This window comes from Lithobates pipiens, unplaced genomic scaffold (assembly GCF_037356315.1).
Source record: "Lithobates pipiens isolate NorthernLeopardFrog02 unplaced genomic scaffold, aLitPip1_a1.2 Scaffold_22, whole genome shotgun sequence".
Classification (NCBI taxonomy): Eukaryota; Metazoa; Chordata; class Amphibia; order Anura; family Ranidae; genus Lithobates; species Lithobates pipiens.
In genome coordinates this window covers 170641220-170657440 of record NW_027507784.1, presented here as the reverse complement: position 1 = coordinate 170657440, position 16221 = coordinate 170641220, and the positions used below count along the sequence as shown (strand labels likewise).

The 16221-nt window shown below is 45.4% G+C and overlaps 1 protein-coding gene across 1 annotated transcript in view; it reads left to right on the top strand.

Moving 5' to 3' along the window:
• The window catches only part of QNG1 (Q-nucleotide N-glycosylase 1), a 70639-nt gene that overhangs the window by 14699 nt on the left and 39719 nt on the right, over positions 1–16221 (top strand). The window contains exon 2 of the mRNA XM_077448640.1: positions 950–1300. Coding sequence (XP_077304766.1) covers positions 964–1300 — 337 coding nt within the window. The 5' untranslated portion in view covers positions 950–963. The remainder of the gene's footprint in view (positions 1–949; positions 1301–16221) is intronic.

Genomic DNA, 16221 nt, shown 5'->3' with positions numbered 1-16221 from the left:
TAGTTTAAGCAGCGCTTTTATGAGCGTTTTTCGGGCGCTGACATTGTGAAAGGGCTCTTAAAGCACTTAGGCTTTCACATTGGGACTGCAGATGAGGCTTCTTTCAAGCGCTTTACAGTCGTTTTTTTTTAACGCTAAAGCGCTTGAAAAACGCCCCAGTGTGAAAGGGGTCTAAAGCGTTCCAATACAGTCCAGTGCAGGAAAAATGCAGCATGTTCTACTTTTTTTTTTTTTTTTATGGAACTGCAAACACTGGTATGAACTATGCCATTAAAAACCATATAGCCTACTATCCATGTATTTATGATGCAGAAAAAGGCACTGGACTGCATGTGGGGTGAACTAGCCCTTAGCGATTTGGTTTAAAACATTTTAGCTGTTTCCCAAAGCCGCAATATTTACAGTTTTCTTTACCCTTCTCCCATGGCAGCTTTATAAAACGTTCTTAAATCCCTCTTACCCTCAGCAGTTACATATGTATAAACATTCTGAGGTGTGTCAACCATTGCTTTTTGATTATTCATTTTAGAATGATAATATTCTGTTCCCCCCCAGTTTTTAAACTCCAGTCATTGTGCACACATTACCTTAAGGGCTTGTGAACTGCAATGTTTCACACTGGATAAACACAGGTCCTCACTAGGTTACATAGAAAACAGCCTCTGCCCTCACACTCTACTTCAGGTTCCTCTGATGTAAGTGTGCTAATTTCCTTGTACATTTAATCTTTCTAAACTTTGACCCTTCACCCTTGGCTTACCAAAATGCTGTGTTATGTGGTGCAGGCTAGTAGGAACCTAGCTTAAAACAACATGTGAATGTCAGCCAGTGTGTTTGTGGTTCTAGTCCCACCCTGTGTTTGGATTGCTCCTAATGAGTTTAAAAAAAATGCGTGCATTAATTTTTTTCCTAGTTTGTTTTTAAGGCATTTTGTCTAATTACTCAACAGTTTACAGCAGTACAATGTCGGCTCCACTTGAACCCAGAGCGGCAGGTAAATTCATCACTGAGAACAGTAAGGATGTGTTTGTGGAGCCAGAGGGTGTACGCTCACTGGCTGAGAAACTGTTTGAGAAGATTGGACGGAAGGAGATCACTCTGAAGGGATGGAAATCTATGCATGAACTCAACCCACAGGGCTCTGGAGAAGATGCTGTGAACTGGGTGTTTTTTGCAGACACCTTAAATTTCTCTTTCTGGTCTGAAAATGAAGATAAGAGGTTCCTGGTGAAATATAAAGGAAAAGAATACAGTGGCTACTGGTCTTTCTGTGCTGCAATGAACAGAGCCTTGGATGAAGGTTTGTAGAGAGCTTCTACACATACGTACATTTAAAGGAAATCTGTAGTCGCAGCATAAACTTTTCATATTGTAATAATACAAACAATAGTTATTTCTCAAGTCATCTTCCAGGACGGAAACACAATCAATCGACAGCTGTTTTAAGTCCCCACCCTTCCCCTTGATCCTCAGTTTGTATTACCCTTAAAGCGGGGTTCCACCCTAAAGTGGAACTTCCGCTGATTGGAACCCTCCCCCCCTCCGGTGTCACAATTGGCACCTTTCAGGGGGGAGGGGGGTGGAGATACCTGTCAAAGACAGGTATTTACACCCACTTCCGGGCATAGACTCCCGTGGGAGTCTATGCCTCTTCCTGTCCTGCATCGCTGTCTGCTGGGACACACACGGGTCCCAGAGACAGCGCGGACAATTCCTATTGTGCTACGCGTTTCGCTTCACTTCCTGATTCCCTCACCTAGAATGGTGGCGGCAGCAGCCGAGAGCCAAGCGATCGATCGGCTGCCGGCATCGCTGGAGCCCAGGACAGGTGAGTGTCCATTTATTAAAAGTCAGCAGCTGTAGTATTTATAGCTGCTGGCTTTTAATATTTTTTTTCCCCAGTACAGTCCCGTTTTAAGTAGGCTTCCCTTTAGTCTTTGCTGGCGTAAAGATAAAAAGGAACAAAAAAGGTTGTCTGTCAGAGCCCCCCTCCTTTTTTGCAGTTTTATTTCCCTGAACAGGGTAGTGTTAGGACAGGCCAGCTTATTGATTAATGTAGTGTCCTTGTCTTACAACACAGGTCTCCGATTTATCTTTTTAGTGGTTCTAAGTAGCACCTACAGGCACAATAGGCCATGGTTGTTAGATGTGTGAGACAGGCAACATTGCTAACCTACAAGTTTAACATGTTTTCTGATTCTATCTTTAAGAGCCCATTCCACCTAGATACTGCATCCGAAGCGGAAAAGGCAGGGACATCTGTGGAGCAGACCTGCAGATCAGCCGCATGATCCAGCTAAGTTACCTTCATCAAGCATATGAACATATGGAGTGGAGGTAAAGCTCACTGCAGAACCAAGATTCGCCAAGATGGTCTTGCAGTGGCCCCACCCTAAGGTAGGCCTGAGGTACTCCTCTCAGGTGTGCCGTCCTGCAAGATGACATGAGAAAGTTACCAGTTACTTACCGGTAGCGGTCTTTCTGGGAAATCTTCCAGGACGGCAGGCCTACTTCCCGCCCATTGGAGGAGGGAAAATTGTAGAACACTAGAAGGTGAGCGCCTATGAGGAATGATTTCACTTGTGAACCGGGTTCAGAAGTTACTTCTCTACAAACTGAGGATCAAGGAGAAGGGTGGGGACTTAAATCAGCTGTCGATTGATAGATTGTGTTTCCTGTAGGGAGGAGCCTCTCATCTCTCAGCAGGTGTGCCATCCTGGCAGATTTCCCAGAAAGACAGCTACCGGTAAGTAACTGGTACCTTTTTAACAATCCAATATAGGCTTACTTTTTTTTAACCAGATTGAAGTTTATTGAGCATATAGAAAAAAAAGGTTACAAAATAATACACAAACAAAAATAGGCGCAACAGGCACCAAACATCATGAAGAAGGGTACATTCCATGTCTGACATAGCATACTGAGACTTACAGTGCACACAATGCCATAACTACAGATAACATAGGTATACATGCAATAGATTGCCCAGGTGGGCACATCAAAAGGGACTACTGTTCACCCCCTGCGCATAGTCTCTAACTCGTGCAGCTGTGGGGAGTTTCCAACCACCTATCCCATATTTTGTGAAATTTCATTGGGCATCCTCGATTGGAATAAATAGTTCTTTTGTAGGGTAAGGTTTGGTTAGCAGCTCTCTTCCACTGCTGGATCGTTGGGGGGTCAGGTCTAAGCCACAATCGAGCTATCTGCATCCTAGCAGCGAAGAGAGTCTCCTGTAGAAGGGGGAGGAGACCGAGAATACATTGGCGTGGGCAGAGTGTGAGGGGAGACCCCATATGGTCATGTAGAAATTGGATAATCCTGAGCCCAATACCTTTTGGATGGGGGGACAGGTCCAAATAAGGTGATAAAATGTGCTGACTGGATCACCGCACCTGGGGCACACAGGGTCGAGGTCAGGTTTGTACTTAAATAGCCGCCCAGGGGTGACATAGGAACGATGAAGTATGTAAAGGACACCGCCAATATCTCTTCCCAGTGCTCGTCCTCCACCTGTCCAACATCAGCCTCCCATCTAAGTTTAAGGTTGTAGGCATGGGCCATGGCCCGAGGGGCGAGGAGGTGTGCATATATGGTTGAAGTAAGTTTACGGGAATCATTACCGAGAACCAGATTTGCCAAGGGAGTGCACGCTAAGGCAGGGGGCGCAGTCCCAAACTGGGTCTGCAATGCATGGCGGACTTGCAGGTAACGAAAAAACACAAGATTCGGAAGGCCGAATTAATGTTTGAGTGCCTGGAATGTCTTGACACCCTGGGTTGTGTAAAATTGAGACGGGTATATAACCCCCCTGCATATCCAAATATAGGCTTACTTGGAAAAAAAAATCTCCTTTCATGTCCTGCCTGTTTTTTTTACAACTTCCTGGACTCCCTGCATGCTTTGCAGCTTCTCCATTGCTGTTGATATTCAATTTCAAAGCAATACACATCCCATGGTATGTTGTCTGTAAGTAGTGATTCCTGTACTGACTCCAACTCCTTGACACTCCTCCTCTCAGCAGCGCTGTAGTTCAGAACCTCTGTAGTTCAGAAGACAGGCTCTGTGAAATGTGTGACACGGCAGTGCCTACTCCAAGCATAGTGCATATGTGTCACAGAATTCAAGGAGGTAAATGTGTGGGGATCTTCACAAAGTAAGTTTACAGACTTCCAAGATCATTCAGAATAATAAACATAGGCTAGAAATAGTTGATATACAACATGTAAATACATTTATGATTCTATATTTTGACTACGGACATTAGCTAGCTGATCTGGCAAATACATGGCTTTAAGTGGGAAAAATGCGCATCAAAAGCAATAAAGTGTGCAGTAACTGTGATCTATAAAGCAAATACAGCATGTTCTGCTTATGAGGATAATTTACCTGCACTGTATTTATGAATGAGTAATTTTTTTAAAATACAAGATCAATATGATCACAGTCTAAAAATAGTAATGTATTCACCAGACATGTAATGATAGAAAATGGTGTGTGTGTGTGTGTGTGTGTGTATGTATATATATATATATATATATATATATATATATATATATATATATATATATATATATATATATATATATATATATATATATATATATATATGTATGTATATGTATATGTATGTGCAGCCAGGGCTAAGTCCCTTCTCAGGGGGCCCCCAATGGCTGGGGGGGGCACTCCCCGGCAAGGAGCCTCCCATGCACAGAGGGGTATCCTGGAGCTCCTGTGGGCACATACCTCATCCAATGCCTTCCACCCAGACCAGGTACATAGGGCCTGAAGGAGCTGGAGGGTCAGCTGGAGTCCAGGCCGCTGGAGGGGTGGAGGGTATCTGTTTCCCACAATTGCGGCTCCATAGGGAATGCTGGAAACACTCCTGGGATAGGAGTGAGCATTCTGGAGCAAGATGGAGCAGCTTCCATTTTTCTGGGCTGCATCACTTCCGTTCCCGCTCTAGGCAAAAAAATAAAAAATATGGCGGAGCCGGAGACACTAGAGGCCAAAACGCTCCTTTCGATAGTGGGACTCCAGCAAAATGGCGGCGTCCTGGCCATAAGAATCTGGTGGAGCCAGGTGCAGGTTGCCCTTTGAGGGTTCCTAGCTTTTTAGGCCTGGTTTAGATCAGGTCTTATCACGATTGGCGGAAAAGGGGAGAAAGTTCCCTGTAAAAGCCAGAGGAGAAAAAGGCAAAAACTTATTTTCATGCCGCCCCCCCAACCAGGGCCATTTCAAGGCCAAGAATGACACAAATAGAAGGTGGGGGAAGGGAAAGAAGGGTGGCCTGCTCTTTTCTGACACCAGCAAGCAGTCAAAGTGACGCCAGCGTCAAGGTAGGGGTGAGACTTTCTCACTTTGTCCCTCAGTGGAGGAAGATCTCTGAAAGCTCCTATATCTTAGATTTTGACAGAGGGATATCGGCTGGAACTTCTCTCCCTTCCCCCTCAAAACTTTAATCTGACCCATCTCCAAGGATCCTTGGAGGACAGCAGGGTTGATGGGATTGGCAAACCAGGAGGTGATTGTCCCCGTTCCACTGGAAGAGCACTACCAGGGATTTTACTCCCCATGTTTTTGTAGTCCAAAAACCATCAGGGAAATTTCGCCTGCTCTTAAATCTCAGAAAGCTGAACATGTTTTTGCGACAAAAGAGCTTTCGGATGGAGAGCATATACACTGTGCACGATCCTCTATTGAAGGATGCTTTTATGGCCACAATAGATCTGAGGCATGCGTATTTCCATGTCCCGATTGCCCGGGAACACCAATCCCTGTTGAGGTTTGCAGTCCTTGCGGGCAAAGGGATACAACTTTTAACTGCAAGCCCAAGCGTTTGCACAAAGGTCTTGGCAGAGGTTGTAGCTTACCTGCATCTACAGGGGGTATCCCTCCCTTATACCTTATCTAGACGGCCTCCTGATCTATGGGCAGTCTCTAGAACAAGTGAGAGTAGACTTATGCCGCCTACACACGATGGGAATTCTCGTCGGAAAAAGCCCTGCTGTTTTTTCCAAAAATGCTAGACCAAAACTAAAAGTGGGACTTTATATGAGGCAATATGAACTATATACATACACCTCCATCCCCAATATCTTAAAAAATAAAATAAATAAATAAATAAAAAAAGTGGGACTTTATATGAAGCACATCACTAGACCGAATGAGCCAATCAATATACACATTGTTTATTATAAAAAGTCATACATATATATATATATATATATATATATATATATATATATATATATATATATATATATATATATATATATATATATATATATATATATACCACTGTAGATAATCAATTGATGTAGTAATAAAATAATGGATCTCAATTGATAAATATAGACATAACCTAGTATTACATGATTAGTTCACTATAGAAACATTTTTTTTTAAAATTCATAAATATCAATAAATAAGATCTAAACATATCATGATAATACACAATTAATTCAATATAGTGTGTGTGTGTGTGTGTGTATATGTGTATATATATTATAATTGGTAATAGACTTTTAGTATGTAGACTGAGGTATACATAATAGTAGCATTTAAACGTTAGCAATAATGGTGGATTGGTTCATTAAGGTATAATATAGTCCAGATATGTATACATGAATACTGTGACAACGCATCATGAGAGCTGGTTTTTCCGACGGAACTCCACTCAAGCTGGTTTTTCCGATGGAACTCCACTCAAGCTGTCTTGCCTACACATGGTCACACCAAATTCCGATCGTTTATAACGCGGTGACGTACAACGCGTACGATGGGACTAGAAAAAGGAAGTTCAATAGCCAGTAGCCAATAGCTTCTGTCTCGTAGTTGAATCTGAGCATGTGTGATTTTTGACATGTCCGAATTTCCAATAGAAAGTTTTTCCGTCTGGAAAATTTGAGAACATGCTATCAATTTTTGGCTGGTGGGAATTCGGACAGCTAAATTCCAATGGAACATAAACACGGTCGCATTTTCCGATGAAAAGCTCTCATCGGCCTTTTTCTGTCCGGAATTCCGATCATGTGTATGCGGTATTAGAAAGAGTGATCCTCACTTTCGAGACCTTGGGCTGGATAGTGAGCCAGGAGAAATCGTCTTTCGTACCATTCCAAATAAAAACCTTCCTTGGATATTTGGTGGATGCAGGGGCACAAACTTTCTCCCAGAGGAAAAAGGTTAAAAGTGGTAACAGCAGTCTCCTCTCTAACACCCCATCCAGGGACTGCTCTTGCAGACAGGTTATCAAAGTCCTAGGCTTGAGGACCTCCTGTATTCCAGCGGTCCCCTGGGCTCAGCTCCATTCCAGGGAGTTGCAGTTTTTCCTACTATCCTCCTGGGACAGAAAGGGGAAGTCTCTGGATGGAAAGGTGTCCATTCTATCAAAGGTAAGGGCCTCCCTAAATTGGTGGCTGGGTCAGGAAAGGGCCACACTGGGTCGTCCCTGGGCCCAGTGGAACTCTAAAGATTAGCACGGGAGTGCTCACTTGGGGGACCTCCAAGCACAGGGATCCTGAGCCTCCTCCAACCACAGGGAGCGCTTTGCGGTGGGTCAGGCGTTGAAAGCTTTTGGAGGCAGGATTCAGACACTAGAGGTCCGAGTCATGTCAGACAATGTAACAGCTGTCTCTTATCTGACCTGTCAAAGTGGCACGAGGTCCATGAAGGCTTCATGATGAGGCTTTAGTATTCTGCTTTGCAGATTTCCAGCCCCAGGTCTTTTGTGCCTGGGCCTGACCCTGAGCTTTTTGTCTAGAGTCTGATGGCTGGGGGCCGTCGCCACTGCCTGGAGTAAGTCAGTTTAAATGAACGATGTTTATACTTTTGACTGGCAAAAGAGCACTCTTCCCACTAGAAATCGCTTGGATGTATTTATGAAAATCATCATCCCCAAACAGTCGCTCCCCATGAAAAGGGAAACTAATCAGAAGCTTATTTATTTTTTTTATTTTTTTTGCAAGGTGCTTCAGCTGACCAATTTTTATTTTTTAATTTTTAACCAAAGGGTCCTACTCATGTGTACTAGCACAAGCGCAAGGTGGGAATCCTGGTGAATAGTCTTTCATAGCATCTATGCCAAAACATAATGCCTTTGGAAGTTCGACCAACTCACAGGCCTGTTGTGGGGACCTTCTTAAACTGGTCCTTTAAGGACTGACAGATGCCTATTGCAGTGACTGCAGGCTGAGTAACAGCCCCTGCCAAGGAAAAAGAGGATTTTAACAGGAATTTCAACTTTTTATCTGTTGGATTTTTATTTTCAATGTTTTTATTGGTTTTATGCAGACAGTAAGAATAACAAGACACATCGATTTTACATCATCATGCAGTATTACAGTAGATAGGAGCTTACAGCCTAGTACCTGCAAGTGAGAGACATATGGTGTCAGAAAATTAAGGTAAAATACAAACGGAGAAAAGAGGAACGTAACAGAACATGTTTTAAAAAAAGAAAAAAAAAATGAGGCCGGGATCTGAATAGGTCGCAGCAAACAACAAGAGAGCCCCAAAAAGAAAAACTTTGAGGAAAACTACCGGGTGTGGGTCCCAGCTATCCAGATAAGTTGGCTCCGTAGAGATGGCCTGAATAATTATTCGTCAACGCTCACTAGTGTTGTTGGGGGTGCATCTCACACCTACACCCTATTGCGAGCGGACCCGGGAGGAGTGACAGAAGGTCCCCCACCACCCCGAAAAGGGCACTTGCTGTGGTAGGTGACCCCCCACCCGACCCAGATCTAGATAATCAATCAGAGTCTAGACGAGTTTAAGACTTTCCGAGGCCAAACTATTTATACATTAATGGTATGTAAGACTATATTCCTCGGATAAACCCGGTGATCCAAAGCGGAGCTGGAACCACTATGTGCTCAGCTCCTATAACAAAAAGGGTCTATGGTGGCGCTATGTTCCGGCCATGAAGCCTGCAAGACCATGCTAACTATGAGGTGGGTAAGAAGATCTTCAGATTATGCAGGTATCGTGGAAGAGATGAGATCAGTCAACTCGAAGCTTAGTATAGATCGATCAGATAAAGAGTAAGAAAGGGGGAGGGGGAGGAAGCAAGGAGAAATCAGGAGGGGATGGTGTGGGGTCTACCAGGGTATTGGGGCAATAATCAAGTTTATAAACCCGGAAAGAGGGGAATTTTGTGGAAGGTGGCCCAGGGTTCCCAAACTCTCTCAAAGAAGCAGGATCTGTCCTGGATGCGACTATCTTCTCTTGTGTCATAATCCAGGAGATCTTTCGTTTAACTGCCGCGAATGGGACTGTATGTTGTTTCCAGTGTGCTGCTATGGTGATTTTGGTGCCCAGGAGGATAAAAAATATGAGCGCCTGAGAGGGTTTATTGGCTTTTTCCACTTTTGAGGTTAAGCAACGCCACCTCCGGGCTTTGGGGCACCTGAATCGGTACAAGCTTACAGATTAGGGCAAATACCCTATTCCAAAGGCCCCTAATGTGTGGGCAAGTCCACCATGTGTGGATTAATGATCCTATATGTCCGCAGCCACGGAAACAAAGCGGGGAAGCCTCGGGAAAGATCTGGGCCAGTCGAGCGGGAACCCTGTACCACCTAGTGATAAGTTTAAGGCTAGCTTCAATCAGGGATACGTTGAGGATCCCAGTGAAGGATCTTTGGAAACAGGTGTACCATAAGTCGCTATCCCATGAAATATTGAGATCATTTTCCCAGGCTAAAGCGTAGGGAGGTTTGGCCACTGAAGAAGCTAGAGATGTATAAATCGTTGATATCCCCCTCTGACTCGCGATGTCTGCGCACCAAGACTCATATGTCGTGACAACCGGAGGATCCGGTCTATTGGGCCATCTAGAGTGTAGGAAATGGGCTAGTTGGGAGAACCTAAACTTTTCGGTATGGGGCATCTCGAGTTTCTTCAAGCAGAAAGAAAGCGAGATAGGGCCCGAAGCGGTAAAAAAGTTGCCAATCCTAAATAGGCCTTTGTTGAGCCACCAACTGAAAGCCAGGATATTCATACCTGGCGGGAAGTCTGGGTTGTGGAATATATGCGTTAAGGGACGGAGCTCTGAGATCAATGCAGGGTTTTTGTGTAGCTGATCACACGGGGCTATCGAATGAGAGAGGGTGGGAGACATGATAGGGGGTCTGCTTCTAGGGGGGGCCCATATGAGATAGTCGATGGTATGATGGGGGGTAGCCTGTCTTTCTATAGATACTCAATCAGGTTTGGGGCCTCGGGCATAGACCATTGAAATCTGGGCCAATTGTGCTGCTTGATAATACCACCAAATGTTAGGTAACGCTAAACCTCCCTGCTTTTTAAGTCTATATAATAACTGTTTCGAGCCTCTACAGCCCTTGGAACCCCAGATAAATTGAAGGATTTTTGATTGAAGTGGCTGGATTTGGGCTTTCTTTACGGGGATAGGGAGGGATCTAAACAGGTACAGGAGAAGGGGAAGGAGGGTCATCTTGATCGCAAAGATGCGGCCTAGCCAAGAGAGGCCAAGTCGGGACCAGGTTAATAGATCCTCAGATAATTTCGAAAGGGCGGAGGGGTAATTGGCCGAGTACAGAGTGTCCACACTAGGTGTTAGGTAGACGCCCAGATAGGGCAACAAAGCAGGGCACCATGTAAATGGGAAGTGGTTCTGTAGGGTATGTACTAAATTCAGGGGTACTGAGACATTTAGTGCTAGGGATTTCGAGGCATTCACTTTCAAGCCCGAGGCTTGTCCCAATGTATCTAAGAGTGCGAATATGTTGGGTGTGGAAATCAGTGAGACAGTTACAAAGAGGAGCAGGTCGTCTGCGAATAGTGCACATCTATGTTCCTGTTGGCCACAACGCACTCCTCTAATGTCTGGGTGGGCTCTAATGGCAATAGCTAGGGTCTCAATTGCTATGGCGAACAGCAGGGGTGATAGAGGACACCCCTGTCTGGTGCCCTTTTCGATGCTAAACGTCTCAGAATAACATCCTTGTAAGCGGACTTGGGCGCTTGGGGTAGAATACAAAGCTTGGAGGGTCCCTAAAAAGAGAGGACCAAAGCCCCATCTCTCCAGGACCTGAAAAAGGAAAGGCCACGTAAGCGTATCGAATGTCTTTTGCAAGTCAATAGACAGTAAAAAGCCTTCTTGTGAGGGACTGCCATCCCAGTGTGAGTTAAGGATGGAGATGATGTCCACTGCTCTCCGAATCTGATCCGGTCCTTGTCTCCCCGGGATAAAGCCCACCTGATCCTTGTGTATATACTGTGAAATAAATGTGGAAATCCTATTGGAAAGCACCTTAGTTAAGATTTTTAGGTCATTGTTAATGAGCGAAATCGGACGATAGTTTTGTACCAAGGATGCGTCTTTGCCAGGTTTGGGGATGACAGAAACATAGGCTAAGTTTAGGGCTTTATCCAGGGGAGAGCCAGACCGGGTAGAGTTGAAGAATTCAACCATGAAAGGGGCAATGACCGAGGCGAATTTCTTATAATATCCCACAGAAAACCCATCAGGACCCGGGGCAGAATTGTTTTTGAGTCATTTGATCACCTCTAGGACTGCGGGTACCGAGATTGGTTCCTCCAGTAGGCCAGAGTGGTCTGGGGATATTTTTGGGAGGGGAATAGCGTCCAAAAATTGATCCACTGAGGTCTGCGGATTAGCCTTATCGCCCTTATAGAGGGAGGTGTAAAATTTGTGAAAGGAAGACATTATGCGGAGGGGATTCTGTGTTAGAACTCCGTCTGGGTCCCTGATTTTCGGAAACGTAGAGGGCCTTAGCTTCGGGGATAATGTGGCTGCCAGCTTTGCTCCTATCTTGTCTCTCTGATAATAGAACCGTGCTCCAGACCATCGTAGATGCTTTTCAGCCTCAGTAGTGAGAGCTAGGTTGAGGGCAGTCCTGGCTGCGTGCAGGGCTTCTAAGGATTCTCTAGTGGGATTGCGTTTTATGGGCTTTGCTTAGCAAACGGAATTCCTTGGATAGCGAATCTATGTGAGCCTTCCTTCCTTTCTTCAGTTGAGAGGAAATTTGGATGATCTTCCCCCTAATCACAGCTTTATGTGCAGCCCAGACAACTTCCGGGGCAGTACAGGCGTCTTTATTTAGGGTGAAATACTCTTGTATGGCAGTAGATATGGCCGCACTATGAGCAGGGTCATTAAGAAGACCCTCATTAAGTCGCCAAGTAAATCTAGTGCTTGGGTTGTGTGTGGACTGAAAATATAGGAGCACCATAGAATGGTCAGATAGTGATGTGTCCCTGATTTCCGACTTTATGGCCATAGGGATAGTGTGTGATTGGACAAAAATGTGGTCAATCCTGGCATGTACCTGGTGAGGGGCTGAGTAGTGTGTGAAGTCTTTACATGTGGGGTTCTTTTCCCTCCAGATGTCCACCAAACCCCTCGAGTGCAAAGTATCAGCAATCTTAGTGCTCTGCTTAGGAGGTTTCCTGTTTCGTGCGGAACCTTTCCCTGCTTTATCCAGAGAATGGTCGAATGGAAGGTTTGTGTCTCCCCCCATTATTACTTTACCCTCCAATAAAGGGTCCAACGTGGACATCATGGACTGAAAGAAGGTTGATTGTCCCTTGTTAGGGGCGTAGTAGGATACAAATGAATAAATGATTCCTTCCAGGGATCCCTTAACCAAAATGAACCTGCCTTCCTTGTCTCTAAACACGTCTGTGGAAGTGAATCTAAGGTTCCTGGATAGACATATTGCTACCCCCTTAGTTTTGTTTTTGGCGTTGGACAGAAAGAACTGGGGGAAACGACTATGTAGGAAGGAGGGGTTGTAAGAGGTCTTAAAGGGAGTTTCTTGCATGAGAATTACATCTATCTTTTGGGATTGGTAAAATTGAAACAGTTTTCTCCTTTTGATAGGAGAATTTATTCCCTGCACGTTATGTGTTGCTATACAGAGGGTAGGAGGGGGTTCGTGGTCAGGCATCGCGAGTCAAAGGCGTCAGCAAATATTTCATAGAGGGATCTCTTACCGTACCCTTACGAAGGCATGGTTCATCCCAGGCCAGATAGGCCTCAGCCATAGGGACTGAAGCCGACAGCGGAGAGGGACCCTGGTAGACCCGGAAAAGGAAGAGAGGGAGAAAGGGGGGAGGGAAGAGTTGACTGATCCTGTGGAGAAAAAACAGAAGATATCTTATCCACCTGAGGACTATGGTTAGCTTTGAAAGAAAAGAAACAAAAAAAAACATGTATAACAGATAAAACTATCTGCAGGGGAGGAGGACGCACGTCAGTCCCCTGCATGCAAAGCCCGAGATTCAACGTCTCAGGAAAAATTCCCAACAAAGGGGGAAGTGTGGGAGTCTCTGAGTGAGGGGAAGGAAACACCCGTCACTCGGAGACTGGTGGGGGGCGCAGTGCAAACCACTCCGACCAGACCCCACCCGAGGCCCAATACCCATTTAACAGAAATGGAAGGCATTAATAGCCAGCATAAAAAAAAAACAGCAAACATAAGCTAAGGAAAACAAAACAATTAACATAGCCATTGCAAGCTTATGGCTCTCCCTATCTTTAGCCATGTGGAGAAGTGCTGCAGCTCACAGTATCAATGCCAGGCGATGACATTGATGGGGAAGAGAAAAATAAAAAATAAAAATAAAAAAAAAGAAGGGGGGGGGGGGAGAAAAGAAAAAAAAAAGGGGGGGGGGAGGAAAAACCAGATATTCAAAATTTTTGGGTTGAAAGTCATGGAGGATGTCCGTGGTAGTGCGGATTGCACCCGTCTGAGAGGGGATGAACCCCAAAAAAAAGTGAAAATGCGCAGATTAAGCGCTATCACCAAGGAGAGCAAATTAAAGAGTTAGTATCAGAAAAAAATTAAGACAGAAGTCGTATCCAAAATCTTCCTCTCAGGTTGGACGTCCGTCTTTAGATCGCTTCGCCTTCTGCTTTTGCCAGAGGGGTTTGTTGGGGCTTGCCGGGGGCGGTCTCTTCGTAGAACCTGAAGACTTGGAGTCTGCGGGGTCAGCTGGAGATTGGAAGATGAGGCCCAATTGTAGAAGTAGGCGTTCGCCATCGTTGAAGTTGGAGAAACCATACGATTTGTTGGAATACGTGAAGTGTAGTCTGAACGGGAATGCCCAACGGTAAGCAATGGAGTTTTGTGTGAGAACTTGTAAGAGCCGTTTCAAGGATCTCCGCAGTTGGATCGTGTATGGGGATAAGTCCGAAAAGACTTGGACTGGATGGCCTTGGAAGGATAGATTTTCAGTCTCTCTGGCCTTTCGCATGACTTCTTCCTTAGTCTTAAAGAAGTGGGGTTTGACCAGAATGTCTCTAGGTAAGCCATCTTGGCGTGGGGGTTGAAGTGCTCTGTGTGCGCGGTCCAGCTCTAGACGATTGTCTGGTAGATCTGGTAACAGTGACGCAATGAAAGCGCGTACCACGGTATCAGTATCTTTAAAAGATTCAGGTAGGCCTCTGAGCCTGAAATTGTACCTTCGATTCCTGTTTTCGAGGTCATCTAATTTAGAGTAAGCAGTGTCCAGCTGCTCCTGTAGTTCAGATATTCTATCAGTATTCTGTATGGTTCTGGCAACAGTCTGATCAGTTTTAATTTCAATCGCCTCAATCCTGGCCCCTAGCTGGTGTAGGTCAGCTTGAATAATTGAGGTGATATGGGAGGCGTTCTGTGCTAGGCCTCTGGAAAGCATTTGGGAGAATGTCTCCAGCAGGGAAGGGAGATCAGTGGGGTTAGTGGGGGTAGATGAGGCAGCTGGAGAGGAGAGATAGTCTTCCATAGGAGTGAGAGGGGATCCCCCATGAAATCTCCCCAGCAAAGATTCAGTGGATGCTGGGGATAATAGTGACATCTGAGGGTAACTCACGGTATGAAGAGGAGGATCCTTGGAGTGTGGGTCAGACGGGACCCGATCCGCGATGGATTTCATCGGATTGTGTGGTAGGCCTTGTGCGGAGGGGACAGCTTCCGCCATCATGGTGGGGGATTCGGCCTGGGTCTCCGGAGTAAGTTGCCGGGATAAGCTGCGCCTCGCCGTGTTGATCGTTCGCCGAGCGGGTGGCTCTGGTCCGCCGCGGTGTGGAGGTGAGTTTGCGCTGAGGAGCACTTCTCCGTATGGCTCTATGGCGGGGAATCGCGGTCGGAGTGAACGGAGCTCTCAGGACATGCGACCGTCCATTGAGCCGCCGCGCATGCGCCTATCTGTTGCATTTTTAAGCATTTGTGCATTGTATACTGGACAAGTTAAAAAAAAAAAAAAAGTTTAATTATTATTCACAATAGAAATCGCAGCATCAACTACTGGTACAGTCCATCTTTTGGAGAATTTCTCCTCCATGGGTTAGAGAACTGAGCATCTCTTTGGAGGGAGAAAATGCTTATCCGGGTGATCTCATTCAGCATAAATAAGCTTTCTAGTAATGCATGGACCAGAAACGCATGAAAAGGCTGTAAAGATTTTAAAGAAGCCAAGGAAGAAACCAAACTTTCAGCTGACTCTGTTAGGGGTAGCATGAAAGTGGAATGAACCATCTCCGTAAGACTTTGTATCCGAAATCTTTCAGATTACGACGTTGAAAAAGGTTCATCAACTGTTTCCTCAGCAGAGGAATAATCGGCTTGCTTTTCCTTGTGATCGACGAAGGATAATACCTCACCCGTTTCCCACTGTTCCCTTGGTAAAGGGTTTGAGGTGGGGGAGGGGGGTCTAGCACGCTTCCTATCCATTTGGATGGAGAATGTGATTAAAGCCACTAATCTTCCTTCTAGGCCCTGCAGTGCAGAGGAAAATGCATCTTCAGTCACGTATACAGGGGCTGAAGTGTGAGGCTTGCCATATCTGGTATCCCCGGAGAGGATGACAGTGTGGAGGCATGACTGGAGTTCCCAGCACCTGGGGGTGGAACTTTTGGTACCTTTGTGGTAACTGGAAGCCATAGTGCTAAGCACAAGTGCAGAAAGACTCAAGTAAAATGTGCTACTTGCTGAGAAATAGTCTAGCAAAACAGTGCCACCATAAAGATCAACTTGATGCTGAGTAACAATGTATTTCATGTACCGCAAATGCTTGCATACACCCCTTACATTCCCCAGCGCTCCTTTGTCCTGTGTGACAGACTTCTTCTCTTCAGTTGCTGTGAGATCTTCTGACAATGAGGGTGTCTGTTTTATAACAACTTCAGGTGTGAGCCTGATTGGCGTCCTCAGCTGTGCTCCACGTGGACGCTACGCTACGTCCCGC